The sequence below is a fragment of the Bombina bombina genome, chromosome 4 (assembly GCF_027579735.1).
Source record: "Bombina bombina isolate aBomBom1 chromosome 4, aBomBom1.pri, whole genome shotgun sequence".
Classification (NCBI taxonomy): domain Eukaryota; kingdom Metazoa; phylum Chordata; class Amphibia; order Anura; family Bombinatoridae; genus Bombina; species Bombina bombina.
This window is the reverse complement of record NC_069502.1, coordinates 773052640-773072058: the sequence shown is the minus strand read 5'-3', so window position 1 is coordinate 773072058 and position 19419 is coordinate 773052640. Positions and strand designations below refer to the sequence as shown.

The window sequence follows — 19419 nt, the reverse complement described above, 5'->3', positions numbered from 1 at the left end:
GACTTCATATAATATTCAACAACCCGTGTGCATCCAAGTCTTGTGGGTGGCTATTTAAAACCAACATTTTTGTCTTGCATTATTCAGATAAAGCACATCATTGTAAACAACTTTAAAACTTGCTTCTGTTATCAAATGTGTTTTGTTCTATTTGTATAATTTGTTGTGAAAATACCCAGGTATGCTCAGGAGCAGCAATGCACTACTGGGAAAAAGCTGGTGATTGGTGGCTGCGCATATATGCCTCTTTTTATTGGCTCTAGCAATGTGCTAAGTAGTGCATTGCTAATATTTCAACAAAGGCTACCAGGAGAACACAGCAAATTGGATAATAGTAATTTTGAAAGTTGTTTAAAATCTTACGTTCTATCTGAATCATGAAAGAAAAAAATTGAGTTTCATATCACTTTAATATAGATTGTTTTTCTTTTTCTAATATTGTTTTGCAAATGTATTATCTTATTATGTTAAGCATTATTAATGTTACCATGCATAACATTTTGTATCTTGGTTTGTTAAAACTTTTCTATAAATAAAATAAATGCAAAAAAAACTAAAAAAGAACATGAGAAATCTGTTACATCTCTGTAGCAAGAGTGCTAGTTCAATCGTATTTAGCAAATATATAAGCATTGCTGTGGAACTAGTGCACATAATAGATTTATAAAGTAGTTCTGAATATATTTCCAGATGTTAAAAAGGGTTCCCACATCTCCAGTATACGTTTGATGAAGTACTAGTGGATTTACAGAGGATATTTCTTTATACTTATTTAAAGGGACAGTCTACTCCAGAATTTTTATTGTTTAAAAAGATAGATAATACCTTTACTACTCATTCCCCAGTTTTGGATAACCTACACTGTTATATTATTATAGTTTTTACCTCTGATTACCTTGTATCTAAGCCTCTGCAGGCTGCCCCCTTATTTCAGTTCTTTTGAAAGACTTGCACTTTAGCCAATCAGTGCTGACTAAATTAAATAACTTCATGGGAGTGAGCACAAGGAATGTATGGCACACATGAACTAGCACTGTCTAGCTGCAAAAAAACGGTTAAAATGCACTGAAATAAGAGGCGACTTTCAAGCACTTAGTCACCTTTGAGAAAGCCTCAGCCAAAAGCGCCAGGTGGCGCATGTGGAGGGTCAGAGGTATCGCTCTCTATTTATCTAATACTGCTCTGTCCAGGTCTGTACAACTTTTTATCGTAACTTGGAATAAATGCTACATTTTACTTGCACTTGCTATCATTTTGGACTTTATAAGAGTCAGTATTTGCCTTAACACTTTATTACCTGCACTCATTTGTTTTACATCGAATAAAGATTTTAAATTTTAAATAGCACCATTGTGCTTATTTATGGGACTAACACAGTGTTTTTTTCCCCCAATCCCTATGTTTTTATAAGGACAGGCTTCCCTAGTCTCTTAACTGCACATGTGCAAACAGAGTTTGTGCTATATGTGAATATTAGTTTGTGATTGATTAGTAATGATTCTTTTGTTCTGTGGGACAGGGAAATCAGTGAAAAGAATAAACATAAAACAATATACCCATTTGACAGAATAAAGCTATAGTTTTCATTGCAAAATTATTCTCAGATATGAAGGTTCAAAATCACGTAATTTACAATTCGTGTTTAGTGTTCCTTGAAAGGGACACTAAATACATTTCATGCATTTTCCTCTAAGTATGGGTGCTGTCATTTTGGAACCTAGGTTACACTGCAGGTATCTGAAGGAGAGTTACTCAACACGGGCAAACAGGTCAGCACTGGAATGCAGTGAAAGCTAGATTTCAACCATCCATGACTAGAGGGAAGTGGCGAATAACCAATACTATGTTTATAAAATGTATTAAGTGTTTAAAATCCCTTTAAACAAAAATTTGTGGGTCATTTATTGTGCCCCCTCTTTTGTTCTCTTTTGTTTTGTGGGCTTCCCGATTCCTGTTAGACGTGGAAATGCAGACCCCAGTCTTAAATGGACAGTAAAGTAATAAGTAGACATTCATGATTTAGATTGAGCATACAATTTTGAACAACTTTACAATTTACTTATTATTTAATTTGCTTCCTTCTCTTGTTATCCTCAGGAGCAACAAATAACCTAGGTTATTGCTGTTGATTGGTGGCTGCATATATATACTGATTGTCATTGGCTTACCCATGTGTTCAGTCAGATACCAGTAGTGCATTGCTGCTCTTTCAACAAATGATACCAAGAGAATAAAGCACATTTGATAATAGAAGTAAACTGGAAAGTTGTTTAAAATTGTATGTTCTATCTAAATCATGAAAGAAAATGTTTAATTTTCATATCCCTGTGTGTGCATTTTATTATTGTACTGTTGCTTGCATAAAACATTGTTTAACCCTGCAAATTGATTACACACTGTTAAAATGAACTCCAAATTAGCAATGCACTACTGGGAGCTAGCTGAACACAGCCAATAACATTGTTCCTGACCCTATCTAGGTATGCTCTTCAAGAGAATAAAATCATGTCTTGCATGGTACCTGAATTGTGAAAGTTTGTTTTTGATTTTCATGTCTTTTAACACTACTGTATTTCATGCAGTCATTGGTTGCAGATTGTAGTGACTTATTTATAGCTGTCCCTGATCAGGTATCAGCAGAGAAGATTAGGTAATGGAAACTTGGGTTACAACATGGTATCTTCTTTTGCTTTATGGGCACTAAAACTTTACACTTATGCTTTCAATATTTAAGCAATTAATAGAATTTTAAAAATTTTACACTCATTTTATTCTCAGTCTAATGTTGCTTTGAATACATTATTCTTTCTAGCATTTAGATGGGTTTAATCTCTTTGCAAAGGTTAAAGGGACACTCTATTCAAAATTAAACTTTCATGATTCAGCTAGGGCACGTCATTTTAAACAACTTTCCAATTTACTTTTATCATCAATTTTCCTTTGTTTTATTGGTATACTTAGTTGAAAGCTAAACCTAGGTAGGCTCATATACTAATTTCTTAGCCCTTAAAGGCCGCCTCTTATCTGAATGCATTTTGACAGTTTTTTCACAACTAGAAGGCATTAGTTCATCTGTACCATATAGATAACATTGTGCTCACTCCTGTGGATTTACCTTTGAATCAGCACTAATTGACTGAAATGCATGTCTGTCAAAAGAAAGGAAATAAGGGGGCAGTCTGCAGAGGCTTAAATACAAGATAATCACAGAGGTAAAAAGTATATTTATATAACAGTGTTAGCAGTGCAAAACTAGAGAATGGATTATAAAGGGATTATCTATCTTTTTAAACAATACAAATTCTGATGTGGACTGACCCTTTAAAGGGACAGTGAAGTCAAAACTAAGCTTTAATGGTTCAGATACAGCATGCAATTTTTATACAACTTTCTAATTTGTTTTATTCTCTTTGTATCCTTAAAAAGCATACATAGGTAGGCTCAGGAGCAGCATTGCAGTACTGGGATTTAGCTGTTAATTGGTGTTTGCACATATTTGCTTCTTGTCATTGGCTCATTTGACCTGTTCAGCTAGCTCATACCAAGAGAATGAAGCAAATTTGATAATAGAAGTAAATTGGAAAGTTTGTTTAAAATTGTATTCTCTATCTGAATATTTTTATTTATTGATTATTTTGTGTCCCTTTAAAAAAAAAAAAAAGAAAATTTGTTAAACACTAAACATTTTATTTTGTTTTTACACTAAAATTGTCCCTTTAAAATGTAACCATATAGAGCAAATATCAGGAAATGCAAACTCCACATCTAGTTTTAATGGCAAACAGTTGTTCATACCATATTTTAGCTTCCTGTCATTTTATATAAATGATGTAACTATTCTGACATTTTTAGAATCACTTTAACCTGCTATTTTTTTGTGTGCGACTCCAGCACAAATTACTTGGCTCCAATTTCAATTTAATTATGTTATTTCAGATGAAAGATAAGCCATCAGATTTTGGTAGACTTGCTGGTTTAAGAGGTTAATATCTCATTAGTGACACAGGAACAGGTCTGTGATAAACCTCTGGGTCTTGAAATGATTGCCTGCAGTACTTGACTTTTCATCTGTGCTATAAGCAGGTTTTTAACAAGTGGAGTCATCACATTTCCAGCAGAAAAAAATACATTTGTGCTGTGAATTCTTGTAAAACTAACACCCCAGGGCTTAAGCAACTGTTGTATGAAGCGACGTCTAACTATGTTACTCTTTTCTCTTCATTAGACAGATATGTTGTTTATTTTCTACCTGTTTTTATCTATAGGTATTACTAGTATATAAAAAAAAATCTGCATTTAATTTATCTTCATAATAACACCTAAGAACTATATACCTTTATGGACAATACTAAAAGAGACATTAAACACTTTGAGATGGTAATATAAAATGATAAATTGTGTGTGTGTGTGTATATATATATATATATATATATATATATATATATATATATATATATATATATATATATATATATATATATATATATATATATATATATATATATATAAAATCTGCAGTACACTTTATTATTTATTTTGGCCCCTTTTCCTGTAATTCCATTCTAAAATTGGTAACTTTTCAGCTCCTGTTAGAAATGGAAGTACACTGTAGTGACCAATCTATAACTGTCCCTAATTGGCTACAGCAGAGAAGGTAACCTAAGTTACAACATGGCAGCTCCCATTGTTTTATAGACATTAAAGCTTTACACCTATTTTGTCAATATTTAAACAGCTAATGAAACTTAAAAAATAATGTTATTCTCAGACTAATCTTTTCTTTGAATGCATCATTCTATCTAGCATTTGTTTAGTGTTTAATGTCCCTTTAAAGGACCAGTAAATACAGTAGATTTGCATAATCATCAAATGCTCGCTAAAAAGATGATGCAATAGCACTTAATCTGAACGTCAAATGAGTAATAGTTTTTTTTCTTACAGTTTTCAGTTATGTCTATTTCCTGTATCCTGTGACAATCACAAATGCATATATGCATATTCTGCAAATTCTTGCACATGCTCAGTAGTGTAAATATAAAAAGATTGTGTACATTTTGTTAATATAAGTAAATTGGAAATATTTTTCAAATTACATGCTCTGTATGAATCATGAAAGTTTAATTTTGACTTAAGTGTCCCTTTAAGAGAATGTAGTTTAAAAATGTTAAAAGGGCATTAATCTAAAAAAAAATTGCCATACTTTTTTGTTTAAAAGAGTAGTAGTTAAAGTGATTGTAAAGCCAACCGTATAACAAACGCTAGGATTTACCATTACTAATGATCAAGTGGAGTTTAAGTGATCATATATGTAAAAAAAGATGCTAAACTGACCCTGAATGTGCCGTTGCACATCGCTAAACTCAGCGTCTCCGGTCACCCACAGCACAGCTATCTTCTACCAATGAGGTCATGCTTGCACCTCTAAACCAATAGCTGTGCGTGTCAGCTGACAGTGTTCTGTATGCACACACGACTATTGGTTTAGAGGTGCAAGCATCACCTCATTGGTAGAAGAGCGATGTGCCGTGAGCGTCAAGAGCCATTGAGTTTAGCGATGTGCAACGGCATATTTAGGGTGAGTTTAGCACCCTTTTTTACATATATGATCACTTAAACTCCACTTGATTTTTAGTGATGGTAAATCTTAGCGTTTGTTATAAATATGTTTAAAAAATATATTTGCATGGAAGAAAAGGTTTAGTTAAAGCTGTTTATATTGAGAAAAAAAACTAACAAGGCACAAACTGATTGTTGGCTGGTAAGTACAGCTTCTAAGTTCTTTTGGTAGAGGACGTTGACACCTCCACCAGCAAAACATATTTTTTTTTATTTAGCGTAGAAATATTATTTTAAGATGAAAAAACAGTGATACATTTTAAAAGTGCTTTAAAAAAAATGTTAGTGCAGTGCTTATATACGTTCTTGAACAGATAAGTAAAATTGCTGCTTTTAATGAACTCTCTTGTTTCCATCTCAGCTAAATCAGTATGCATTAATAAAAATAAATTAGCATTATAATTTCCTTTAATTATAGCAGTAATTCAACCATAGTGTCTGTAGTACGTTGTCATAAAGAATTAGGAGTAAAAGTGAAAAAAATCCTAAATTGCTCGTAGTATCCTTCTTTAAAAGACAATTAATTGCAGTAGAATTGCATAATTATCAAGTGAATAATGACTTTACAATGCAATAGCACTAACTCTGAATTTTAAATGAGCAGACGATTGTTTTCTGACAAATTTCAAAATGTAATTACATTTGTCATTCACAGACTCATATATGTATGCACTGTGAACTCTTGCACCTGCTTAGTAGTTACTAGTGCCTCAGAATAATAGAAGAAGATTGTAAATATAAACTTAAGGTATCAAATGTCCTAGAGCAATAAAAGGCCTATTATCTTGTCTTTATAGGCTTTTTTTAATATAAATCTGCATATATGTGTATGTGTGTATATATATATATATATATATATATATATATATATATATATATATATATATATATATATATACAGGGAGTGCAGAATTATTAGGCAAATGAGTATTTTGACCACATCATCCTCTTTATGCATGTTGTCTTACTCCAAGCTGTATAGGCTCGAAAGCCTACTACCAATTAAGCATATTAGATGATGTGCATCTCTGTAATGAGAAGGGGTGTGGTCTAATGACATCAACACCCTATATCAGGTGTGCATAATTATTAGGCAACTTCCTTTCCTTTGGCAAAATGGGTCAAAAGAAGGACTTGACAGGCTCAGAAAAGTCAAAAATAGTGAGATATCTTGCAGAGGGATGCAGCACTCTTAAAATTGCAAAGCTTCTGAAGTGTGATCATCGAACAATCAAGCGTTTCATTCAAAATAGTCAACAGGGTCGCAAGAAGCGTGTGGAAAAACCAAGGCGCAAATAACTGCCCATGAACTGAGAAAAGTCAAGCGTGCAGCTGCCAAGATGCCACTTGCCACCAGTTTGGCCATATTTCAGAGCTGCAACATCACTGGAGTGCCCAAAAGCACAAGGTGTGCAATACTCAGAGACATGGCCAAGGTAAGAAAGGCTGAAAGACGACCACCACTGAACAAGACACACAAGCTGAAACGTCAAGACTGGGCCAAGAAATATCTCAAGACTGATTTTTCTAAGGTTTTATGGACTGATGAAATGAGAGTGAGTCTTGATGGGCCAGATGGATGGGCCCGTGGCTGGATTGGTAAAGGGCAGAGAGCTCCAGTCCTCAGCAAGGTGGAGGTGGAGTACTGGTTTGGGCTGGTATTATCAAAGATGAGCTTGTGGGGCCTTTTCGGGTTGAGGATGGAGTCAAGCTCAACTCCCAGTCCTACTACCAGTTTCTGGAAGACACTTTCTTCAAGCAGTGGTACAGGAAGAAGTCTGCATCCTTCAAGAAAAACATGATTTTCATGCAGGAGAATGCTCCATCACACGCGTCCAAGTACTCCACAGCGTGGCTGGCAAGAAAGGGTATAAAAGAAGAAAATCTAATGACATGGCCTCCTTGTTCACCTGATCTGAACCCCATTGAGAACCTGTGGTCCATCATCAAATGTGAGATTTACAAGGAGGGAAAACAGTACACCTCTCTGAACAGTGTCTGAGGGCTGTGGTTGCTGCTGCACGCAATGTTGATGGTGAACAGATCAAAACACTGACAGAATCCATGGATGGCAGGCTTTTGAGTGTCCTTGCAAAGAAAGGTGGCTATATTGGTCACTGATTTGTTTTTGTTTTGTTTTTGAATGTCAGAAATGTATATTTGTGAATGTTGAGATGTTATATTGGTTTCACTGGTAAAAATAAATAATTGAAATGGGTATATATTTGTTTTTTGTTAAGTTGCCTAATAATTATGCACAGTAATAGTCACCTGCACACACAGATATCCCCCTAAAATAGCTAAAACTAAAAACAAACTAAAAACTACTTCCAAAAATATTCAGCTTTGATATTAATGAGTTTTTTGCGTTCATTGAGAACATGGTTGTTGTTCAATAATAAAATTAATCCTCAAAAATACAACTTGCCTAATAATTCTGCACTCCCTGTATATATATATATATATATATATATATATATATATATATCTATATATATATATATATATATATATATCTATATCTATATCATATAATGCGGACTGCAGCAATTATTGCAACTCCACAGCCTGCTCTCGCTCAGCCATCCTGGTTGATCTTCCAGAATGAATTAACTCAGAGGTTAAGTACAACTGATATTCAATTAGCATTTCAGGCACGCTCGTATGCGCCTGCATCACTCAGGCTCCTACGCTGCATCAGCTGCTTCATAAATGTTCTTTTAAAGGGACATAATACCCACATGCTAAATCACTTGAATGTTATGCAGCATAACTGTAAAAATCTGACAAGAAAAGAAAACATCACCTGAACATCTCTCTTTTTGAGGACGTTTTACCTCAAAAATTCTTCAGTTTACATAAGTGCTCTGTAAGCAGTTATCCTTCAGCTGCTGCTAACAGCAGCTGAAGGATAACTGCTTACAGAGTACTTATGTAAACTGAAGAATTTTTGACAAAGAAAAAAGAAAAACAGCCAATCGGTTTCATCAGTGCTGATGTCACACAATGCTTTACTTTGATCTCATGAGATTTCACGGAAATCTCACAATATTTCATAGTAAACTTGCTTTAACTGAGGAGGAAAATAACATGACTGTGCCTGCACATTCCCTTGCAAATCCTGGAACTAGCATCCTGTTTTACGGCTTAAAGTCCCCTGGGGCTACTGAGGAAATTTTGATATAAAGATGTTCAGGTGATATTTTCAAGTCAGCTTTTTACAGCTATGCTGCATCACTTTCAAGTGCTTCACCATTTAGGTATCATGTCCCTTTAAGAGTGAAGTTTCCTTAAATCTGACAGCAATGGTACTAGCTTTTGTTTCCTTGCGTAGGAAGTTATTTGTTTTGTAATTATGTGGCTTAATTTTCTAAATTTTTTTTCTGCTCAAGACTAGGGATGGGCGAATGTTTCTAAAAATTCGAAATTTAAAACAAATTTTAATACATTCGGTCGTTCGAATTGAATTTCAAATGTTTATATAACATTCTAACATTCTATTTCTTTCATGTAATTAGCAAGAGTCCATGAGCTAGTGACGTATGGGATATACATTCTTACCAGGAGGGGCAAAGTTTCCCAAACCTTAAAATGCCTATAAATACACCCCTCACCACACCCACAATTCAGTTTTTACAAACTTTGCCTCCGATGGAGGTGGTGAAGTAAGTTTGTGCTAGATTCTACGTTGATATGCGCTCCGCAGCAAGTTGGAGCCCGGTTTTCCTCTCAGCGTGCAGTGAATGTCAGAGGGATGTGAGGAGAGTATTGCCTATTTGAATGCAGTGATCTCCTTCTACGGGGTCTATTTCATAGGTTCTCTGTTATCGGTCGTAGAGATTCATCTCTTACCTCCCTTTTCAGATCGACGATATACTCTTATATATACCATTACCTCTGCTGATTCTCGTTTCAGTACTGGTTTGGCTTTCTACAAACATGTAGATGAGTGTCCTGGGGTAAGTAAATCTTATTTTCTGTGACACTCTAAGCTATGGTTGGGCACTTTGTTTATAAAGTTCTAAATATATGTATTCAAACATTTATTTGCCTTGACTCAGAATGTTCAACTTTCCTTATTTTTCAGACAGTCAGTTTCATATTTGGGATAATGCATTTGAATTAATCATTTTTTCTCACCTTCAAAAATTTGACTCTTTTTTTCCTGTGGGCTGTTAGGCTCGCGGGGGCTGAAAATGCTTAATTTTATTGCGTCATTCTTGGCGCGGACTTTTTTGGCGCAAAAATTATTTTCCGTTTCCGGCGTCATACGTGTCGCCGGAAGTTGCGTCATTTTTTGACGTTATTTTGCGCCAAAAATGTCGGCGTTCCGGATGTGGCGTCATTTTTGGCGCCAAATAATGTGGGCGTCTTATTTGGCGCTAAAAAATAAGGGCGTCGCTTTTGTCTCCACATTATTTAAGTCTTATTTTTTCAGTGCTTCTGGTTGCTAGAAGCTTGTTCTTTGGCATTTTTTCCCATTCCTGAAACTGTCATTTAAGGAATTTGATCAATTTTGCTTTATATGTTGTTTTTTCTCTTACATATTGCAAGATGTCTCACGTTGCATCTGAGTCAGAAGATACTACAGGAAAATCGCTGTCTACTGCTGGAGCTACCAAGCTAAGTGTATCTGCTATAATTTTTGGTATCTGTTTCTCCAGCTGTTGTTTGTATTGCATGTCATGACAAACTTATTAATGCAGATAAAATTTCCTTTAGTACTGTTACATTACCTGTTGCTGTTCCGTCAACATCTAATTTTCAGAGTGTTCCTGATAAACATAAGAGATTTTATTTTTTAAATCCATTAAGAAGGCTATGTCTGTTATTTCTCCTTCTAGTTTACATAAAAGTCTTTTAAAACTTCTCTTTTTTCAGATGAATTTTTAAATGAACATCATCATTCTGATACTGATAATGGTTCTTCTGGTTCAGAGGTTTCTGTCTCAGAGGTTGATGCTGATAAATCTTTGTATTTGTTCAAGATGGAATTTATTCGTTCTTTATTTAAAGAAGTATTAATTGCATTAGAAATAGAGGATTCTGGTCCTCTTGATTCTAAATCTAAACGTTTAAATAAGGTTTTTAAATCTCCTGTAGTTATTCCAGAAGTGTTTAATCTCCCTGATGCTATTTCTGAAGTAATTTCCAGGGAATGGAATAATTTGGGTAATTCTTTTACTCCTTCTAAACGTTTAAGCAATTATATCCTGTGCCAAGAGTTTTTTTGGGACAAAATCTCTAAGGTTATGGGGCTGTCTCTACTCCTGCTAAATGTGCTACTATTCCTACGGCAGATAGTAATTCATTTAAGGATCCTTTAGATAGGAAAATTGAATCCTTTCTAAGAAAAGCTTACTTATGTTCAGGTAATCTTCTTAGACTTGCTATATTTTTAGCGGATGTTGCTGCAGCTTCAACTTTTTGGTTAGAAGCTTTGGCGCAACAAGTAACAGATCATAATTTTATAGCATGATTATTATTCTATAACATGCTAATAATTTTATTGGTGATACCATCTTTTGATATCATTAGAATTGATGTCAGGTATATGTCTCTAGCTATTTTAGCTAGAAAAGCTTTATGGATTAAACTTGGAATACTGATATGTCTTCTAAGTCAACTTTGCTTTCCCTTTCTTTCCAGGGTAATAAATTATTATTTCAACTGTTTCTGGAAGGAAGGGAACTTTTTTTCCAAAGGATAAAAAATCTAAGGTAAATTTAGTTCTAATAATCATTTCTTTCTTTTCCTCACAATAAGGAACAAAAGCCTGATCCTTCATTCTCAGGAGCGGTATCAGTTTGGAAACTATTTCCAGTTTGGAATATATCCAAGCCTTTAGAAAACCTATAGCCAGCTCCTAAGTACCCATGAAGGTGCGGACCTTATTCCAGCTCAGCTGGTATGGGGCAGATTACGTTTTCTTCAAAGAAATTTTGATCAATTCCGTTCTCAATTTCTGGTTTCAGAACATTGTTTCAGAAAGGTACAGAATTGGCTTCAGTTAAGGCCTCCTGCTAAGAGATTTTTTTTCTTTCCCGTGTCCCAGTTAACACAGCAAAGGCTCAGCATTTCTGAAATGTGTTTCAGATCTAGAGTTGGCTGGAGTAATTATGCCAGTTCCAGTTCTGGAACAGGGGCTGGGGTTTTATTTTATCTCTTCATTGTACCAAAGAAGGTCAATTCCTTCAGACCAGTTCCGGATCTATCAATATTGAATCGTTATGTAAGGATACCAACATTCAAGATGGTTACTGTAGGACTGTCCTGCCTTTTGTTTAGCAAGGGCATTATATGTCTACAATAGATTTACAGGATGTGTATCTACATATTCTGATTCATCCAGATCACTTTTAGTGTCTGAGATTCTCTTTTTAGACAAGCATTACCAGTTTTGTGGCTCTACCGTTTGGCCTAGCCTCAGTTCCAAGAATTTTTTTCAAAGGTTCTCGGTGCCCTTCTTTCTGTAATCAGAGAACAGGGTTTTGGTATTTCCTTATTGGACAATATCTGGGTACTTGCTCAGTCTTCTCATTTTCAAAGAATCTCATACGAATCGACTTGTGTTGTTTCTTCAAGTTCATGGTTGGAGGATCAATTTACCAATCAGTTCATTGATTCCTCAGACAAGTGTAACCTTTTTAGGTTTCTAGAATAGATTCAGTGTCTATGACTCTGTCCTTGTCAGACAAGAGAAGTTTAACATTGATATCAGCTTGTCAAAACCTTCAGTCACAATCATTCCCTTTGGTAGCCTTATGCATGGAAATTTTAGGTCTTAGGACTGCCGCATCAGATGCGATCTCCTTTGCTCATTTTCACATGCGACCTCTTCAGCTCTGTATGCTGAACCAATGGTGCAGGGATTACTCAAAGATATCTCAATTAATATCTTTAAACCGATTATACGACACTCTCTGACATGGTGGGCAGATCACCATCGTTTAGTTCAGGGGGCTTCTTTGTTCTTCCGACCTGGACTATAATCTCAACAGATGCAAGTCTTACAGGTTGGGGAGCTGTGTGGGGGTATCTGACGGCACAAGGGGTTTGGGAATCTCAGGAGGTGAGATTTCCGATCAATATTTTGGAACTCCGTGCAATTTCAGAGCTCTTCAGTCTTGGCCTCTTCTGAAGAGAGAGTTGTTCATTTGTTTTCAGATAGACAATGTCACAACTGTGGCATACATCAATCATCAAGGAGGGACTCACAGTCCTCTGGCTATGAAAGAAGTATCTCGAATTTTGGTTTGGGCGGAATCCAGCTCCTGTCTAATCTCTGCGGTTCATATCCCAGGTATGGACAATTGGAAAGCGGATTATTTCAGTCGCCAAATGTTGCACCTGGGCGAATGGTCTTCACCCAGAGGTATTTCCTCAGATTGTTCAAATGTGGGAACTCTCAGAAATAGATCTGATGGTTTCTCATCTAAACAAGAAACTTCCCTGGTATCTGTCCGGATCCAGGGATCCTCGGGCGGAGGCAGTGGATGCATTATCTCTTCCTTACAAGTGTCATCCTGCCTATATCTTTCCGCCTCTAGTTCTTCTTCCAAGGGTATTCTCTAATATTCTAAAGGAATGCTCGTTTGTCCTGCTGGTAGCTCCAGCATGGCCTCACAGGTTTTGGTATGCGGATCTTGTCCGGATGGCCTCTTGCCAGCTGTGGACTCTTCCGTTAAGACCAGTCTTTCTGTCTCAAGGTTCTTTTTTCCATCAGGATCTCAAAACCTTAATTTTAAGGTGTGGAGTTTGAACGCTTGATTCTTGGTCAAAGAGGTTTCTCTGACTCTGTGATTGATACTATGTGACAGGCTCGTAAATCTGTATCTAGAGAGATATATTATAGAGTCTGGAAGACTTATATTTCTTCAGGATGGTTTAGATAAAGGTTTGTCCGCAAGTTTCTTGAAAGACAAATCTCTGCTCTTTCTGTTCTTTTTCACAGAAGGATTGCTAATCTTCCTGATATTCATTGTTTTGTACAAGCTTTGGTTCGTATAAAACCTGTCATTAACTCTTTGGAGTTTGAATTTGGTTCTGGGGGCTCTTCAAGCTTCTCCTTTTTGAACCCATGCATTCTTTGGTCGTTATATTACTTTCTTGGAAAGTTTTGTTTCTTTTGGCCATCTCTTCTGCCAGAAGAGTCTCTGAATTATCTACTCTTTTTTGTGAGTCTCCTTTTCTGATTTTGCATCAGGATAAGGCGGTGCTGCGAACTTCTTTTGAATTTTTTACCTAAGGTTGTGAATTCTAACAACATTAGTAGAGAAATTGTGGTTCCTTCATTATGTCCTAATCCTATGAATTCTAAGGAGAAATCATTGCATTCTTTGGATGCTGTTAGAGCTTTGTAATATTATGTTGAAGCTACTAAGTCTTTCCGAAAGACTTCTAGTCTATTTGTCATCTTTTCCGGTTCTAGAAAAGACCAGAAAGCTTCTGACATTTCTTTGGCATCTTGGTTGAAATCTTTATTTCATCATGCCTATGTTGAGTCGGGTAACACTCCGCCTCAAAGGATTACAGCTCATTCTACTAGGTCAGTTTCTACTTCCTGGGCGTTTAAGAATGAAGCTTCGGTTGATCAGATTTGCAAAACAGCAACTTGGTCCTCTTTGCATACTTTTTCTAAATTCTACCATTTTGATGTGTTTTTTTCTTCTGAAGCAGTTTTTGGTAGAAACGTACTTCAGGCAGTGGTTTCAGTTTGAATCTTCTGCTTATGTTTTTTCATTAAAATTTTATTCTGGGTGTGGATTATTTTCAGCAGGAATTGGCTGTCTTTATTTTATCCCTCCCTCTCTAGTGACTCTTGTGTGGAAAGATCCACATCTTGGGTAATCATTATCCCATACGTCACTAGCTCATGGACTCTTGCTAATTACATGAAAGAAAACATAATTTATGTAAGAACTTACCTGATAAATTAATTTCTTTCATATTAGCAAGAGTCCATGAGGCCCGCCCTTTTTTGTGGTGGTTTTGATTTTTTTGTATAAAGCACAATTATTCCAATTCCTTATTTTATATGCTTTCGCACTTTTTTCTTATCACCCCACTTCTTGGCTATTCGTTAAACTGAATTGTGGGTGTGGTGAGGGGTGTATTTATAGGCATTTTAAGGTTTGGGAAACTTTGCCCCTCCTGGTAAGAATGTATATCCCATACGTCACTAGCTCATGGACTCTTGCTAATATGAAAGAAATGAATTTATCAGGTAAGTTCTTACATAAATTATGTTTTTCGAATTTTCGTTTTAAAAATTTTCAATAAAATTTGAAAATATTCGTTCGAATAATAGAATGTTTAGCTATGTATTCATTCAATTTCGAAATATAATATTCAAATTCGAATGTGACATTCGAATTCGAATGTGACATTTAAATTCGAAAAAGTATTTCTATTCTATAACTGTGTTTAATAAATGTAATATTCGAATTTGAATGCTACATTCGAATTCGAATGTCACATTCGAATTTGAAATAGTATTTCTAGTCTAATACTGTGTTTTTTAAATGTAATATTCAAGTTCGAATGTGACATTCGAATTCAAAATAGTATTTCTAGTTTACAACTGTGTTTAATAAATGTGATATTCGATTTGAATGTGACATTCAAATTCGAAATAGTATTTCTAGTCTAATACTGTATTTTTAAATGTAATATTCGAATTCAAATGTGATATTCGATTCAAATGTGATATTCGATTCAAATGTGAAATTCGATTTGAATGTGACATTCGAATTCTAAATAGTGTTTCTAGTCTACAATTGGGTTTTATAAATGTAATATTCGAATTCGAATGTGACATTCAAATTTGAATGTGACATTTGAAAACTGTAAATAACATTCGAAAATCAAATTTTTAAGAATATTCGTTCTTATCAACATTCTATTAAGTAAATCGAATTTCTACAATAACATTCGTTCATCCCTACTCAAGACTCCGCTGTTATGTTAATGGTAGTCATTGGTTCTTCTTTTTTTAATTTCCCTCTTCTAATAGGCCAGACACTTCCTCCACATTGACAGGCAAAGTGAACCAACTAGAAGTTATTCTCATGCAACTGCAAACTGACCTGTTGAAGGTAAGAAATTATTTAGTATATGTTTAAAATGTATCTTTCTTGTTTCAGTTAATAACTACTATCATACAAATGAACTGAAACACATGCCTACCAACTATACAAAGGTATCTTAGTCTGTTCCTTTTAAAATCAATGTGTTTATATATAATGTGCTCTGAGTACTTGTGCTAAATACATTTTATGCCGTTGCATGTGATTTTTGCCTACTCTGACTGTTTAATCAAGGAAAGACATCCTTACTATATATATATATATATATATATATATATATATATATATATATATATATATATATATATATATATAGGTAAGCAGAGAGAAAATAGCTGATATGATATCATGGTGAAATCAGTTTTCACAAAAAAGGCAACACAAGGACAAGGGTTCATGATCTGAAGCTTGATGGAATAGTCTTTCAATAAAGGGGTAAGGACAGTCCGTGTAAAAGAGTTGAAGAATGCTTGGGATATGCGTAAAGCTATCCTAAGCATTAAGTATACACTTAACTACGTTATAAAATCTGTCCAAAGTGTGTGGGTCTTCAGGTTCTTATCTGCTGTCAAAACCTATTTAAATGTTTCTGTTTTCATTTCCGCCTGACCCAGAAGCCGCCAGCCAGTAAGCATAGATGTCAAAGCAGAAGTGAGGGAAATATGATTTATGCAGGTGCACTCACAATTCCCCCCTTCCCGAGCCACAGAAATGAAAGTTGAGCCTTGGTTCTTCAATGAGGCATTATTAAAGGGACACTGAACACAATTTTTTTTTTTCTTTCATGATTCAGATAGAGCATGACATTTTAAGCAACTTTCTAATGTACTCCTATTATCAATTTTTCTTTTTTCTCTTGCTATCTTTATTTTAAAAGCAGGAATTTAAATCTTAGCAGCCAGCCCATTTTAGGTTCAGCACCATGGATAGCGCTTGCTTTTTGGAGGCTTACATTTACCCACCAATAAGCAAGCATAACCCAGGTTCTCAACCAAAAATGGGCCATCTCCTATTCATCACATTCCTGCTTTTTAAATAAAGATAGCAAGAGAACGAAGAAAAATTGGCAATAGGAGTAGATTAGAAAGTTGCTTAAAATGGCATGCTCTATCTGAATCATGAAAGAAAAAAATTGGATTTAGTGTCCCTTTAACACTATACTCCCATTGCTTGATATCACATTTGAAAATGGGAGCTTCTACCTAGAGGCACCTTCTTTTGGGGAACTTCATTGCAGGTCAATTGGAAGAAAAATAGCCTTTTATATTTGTGCTGCGTATTTGGTTCACTATTGTAGCCAGGAGTGGTACTGTGGAAAACTATATGCTCTTCCCAAGCAAATATATGTTCATGGGCCTCTACACATCCATGGACATTTGTGTATTGAAATGTTTGAAAGAAAAAAGAGCAGGTCATATTGATGTAAAATTGCACGTTGTATGTATTAGTTCTGGGTTAGTCATCAGAGATGATATTGTACATAATTAACATTGCCTTCAGGCTCAGTGTACACAATCTCTGTTCAACAGTCTATAACATTAATAGAGGTTGAAAGCTTTGGGAGTGAAGGTGGCACACACATGGCTAGTCCTAAGTAGACCTCCATATATATCTGCCTTTAAGCTGTATGCTCTTCATATACACAAGATACATTGGCAATCAGCAAAAAGTTCTGTATCTTGACAGCCAATCATGTGGGCTCCTCTCCACAATCATACTGGTAAATGTTGTCAAACATAGTACACATGTGTAGTGCCTCATTGTTGCTGGTATATTCAATCCCAATATGGAGCTAGTTGTATGATATCCGTAATATATCTTTTTTGAAGGCAGCAAATGACTTAAAATGTCTTTTGATGGTAACCTATATACTGACAAATTGTGATCTCACACACAAATAGATTTTATTTTTCACCTCATATTATATAACTTGAAGACTGAAAACTTTCTTGGTCAATGTGTGATGCACTTACTGCTCATGTTGGCAAGTATGTTGGTCTAAGTCTACAAGACATCTCATGGGACTCTCTAAATGGCTTTAACTGCAACATATTGCCTATATTTATGATCACTACATATAAAATGTTTTATTTATTTACGTAACGCCTAAATATTATACTAGAATTGGTTAGTCTAATCTATGGCTTCCCAATTATATATTTTTTCAACCATATTATTTATATATTTGTGTTAATAATGATAAACAACTTTAACCCCCCAATTTTTGAATTTATAAAATAAATAATCATTGTTAATTGATGGTATGGTTCAAAAATTAACATCAGCAGAACATTTTACATGATGGCTCCCAGTATATATACATTGCCAGTAGTAGAGTGGGTATGTAAAAAATGTATATCCCAACGTAGCTTATATATGTCAGGAGCCAGCATATGAATAATTTTGACAGATCTGCAGGCTGTGTAAAAATTGTTTGCTTCCCTTCATAGACCCACCACCTAAATATAAGTGCATTTCAGTTCAAATATGGGTTAAATAGAGATCTCTAAAATAAATGTTATTCAAGTAGCATTTGTGGCTGCATTTTGGTACATAGGCCCAACATGTCATTGTGGACATTTAGGCCTAACCACATCTCATCACAAGTTAATTGTTCTTGGTCCCCACAGGTACCATATTGCACAAGAGCATTGAAAATTTCACTCTAGATAGTTTTGGAAAAGGGACTATTTAATTGTATAGCGATTTTTAATATTTGTTTTGGGTGATGGTGTTCAATTCATAAGTCACCTTGCAAACCTATGGAATATCTTGACACTTTACAAATAATTAGAATTAATACAAATTTACTTTTTTTCTCAGGAAAAAGAAGACAAGGCAATGCTGCAGGCCGAAGTTCACCACTTGCGACAACATAATATAAGGCTTCAAGAAGAGTCTCAGACAGCCTCAGCACAACTGAGAAAATTCACAGAATGGTTTTTCAGTTCGGCGGACAAGAAATCTTAATTATCGTCCAACAACACAAATTAGCAAAGGCTTTGCAGAACTGTTATAGCATAATGTGGCAATATCCCCCATAGATGTGTGATTTATTTCTACCACTTTTTGTTCATGTCAATATTCAGACAGTGACGAAGGGTCGTATAATCATCTTTGTAAATGTTCTTTAATCTTTCATAAGCAGTGGGTACTTGTCAGCGTTAAAGATGAATGTAATAGTTTCATATAGAATTCTGTTTGATTACATCTCTGTTTAGGGAGTATACAAAATTTCCTTTGTGAATAAATTGAAATATAGATTGAATATATTGCATATGTGTACAAATATTCAACTAGCCAAACATACGTCAAATGGTGCTCTATTTTTTCTATGTACAGTAGCTTAATTTTCACAAATGCATTGTCAGAGCAATAAGAATGAATATACAATTTGTAGACAAAGACTTTGTTAAAAACATATTAGAAGAAATGTGATTGATATGTTTGATACAGTTGTATTGGAAGTTATTTATTTGCAGGAAGAAATGGTGCCTGAATATATAAATAGTGTCTGTAATATTACAATTTTTTATGTTAAGTACAGCCTTGTAAAAAAAATGGGGTGGCCCACTCTACATTTAATTACAATGTACAGTAGATGTGAAGTTTGCATAATAAAAAAAAAACACACACACACAAAATAAACTAAATTAATTAATTTACTACCTGTATTAGGATGCCTAATGGTTGCAAACTAATTTCTTGTAAATGC

At 34.9% G+C, this 19419-nt stretch overlaps 1 protein-coding gene across 15 annotated transcripts in view; it reads left to right on the top strand.

The window, feature by feature from the left end:
- The window catches only part of SIPA1L2 (signal induced proliferation associated 1 like 2), a 730143-nt gene that overhangs the window by 710546 nt on the left and 178 nt on the right, over positions 1-19419 (top strand). For all 15 annotated transcript variants that reach the window (XM_053711127.1, XM_053711126.1, XM_053711122.1 and 12 more), the window contains 2 exons: positions 15632-15713; positions 18528-19419. The exon at positions 18528-19419 is cut by the window's right edge and continues 178 nt beyond it. In XM_053711127.1, the coding sequence (XP_053567102.1) occupies positions 15632-15713; positions 18528-18674 (229 nt within the window). In that variant the 3' untranslated portion in view covers positions 18675-19419. The remainder of the gene's footprint in view (positions 1-15631; positions 15714-18527) is intronic.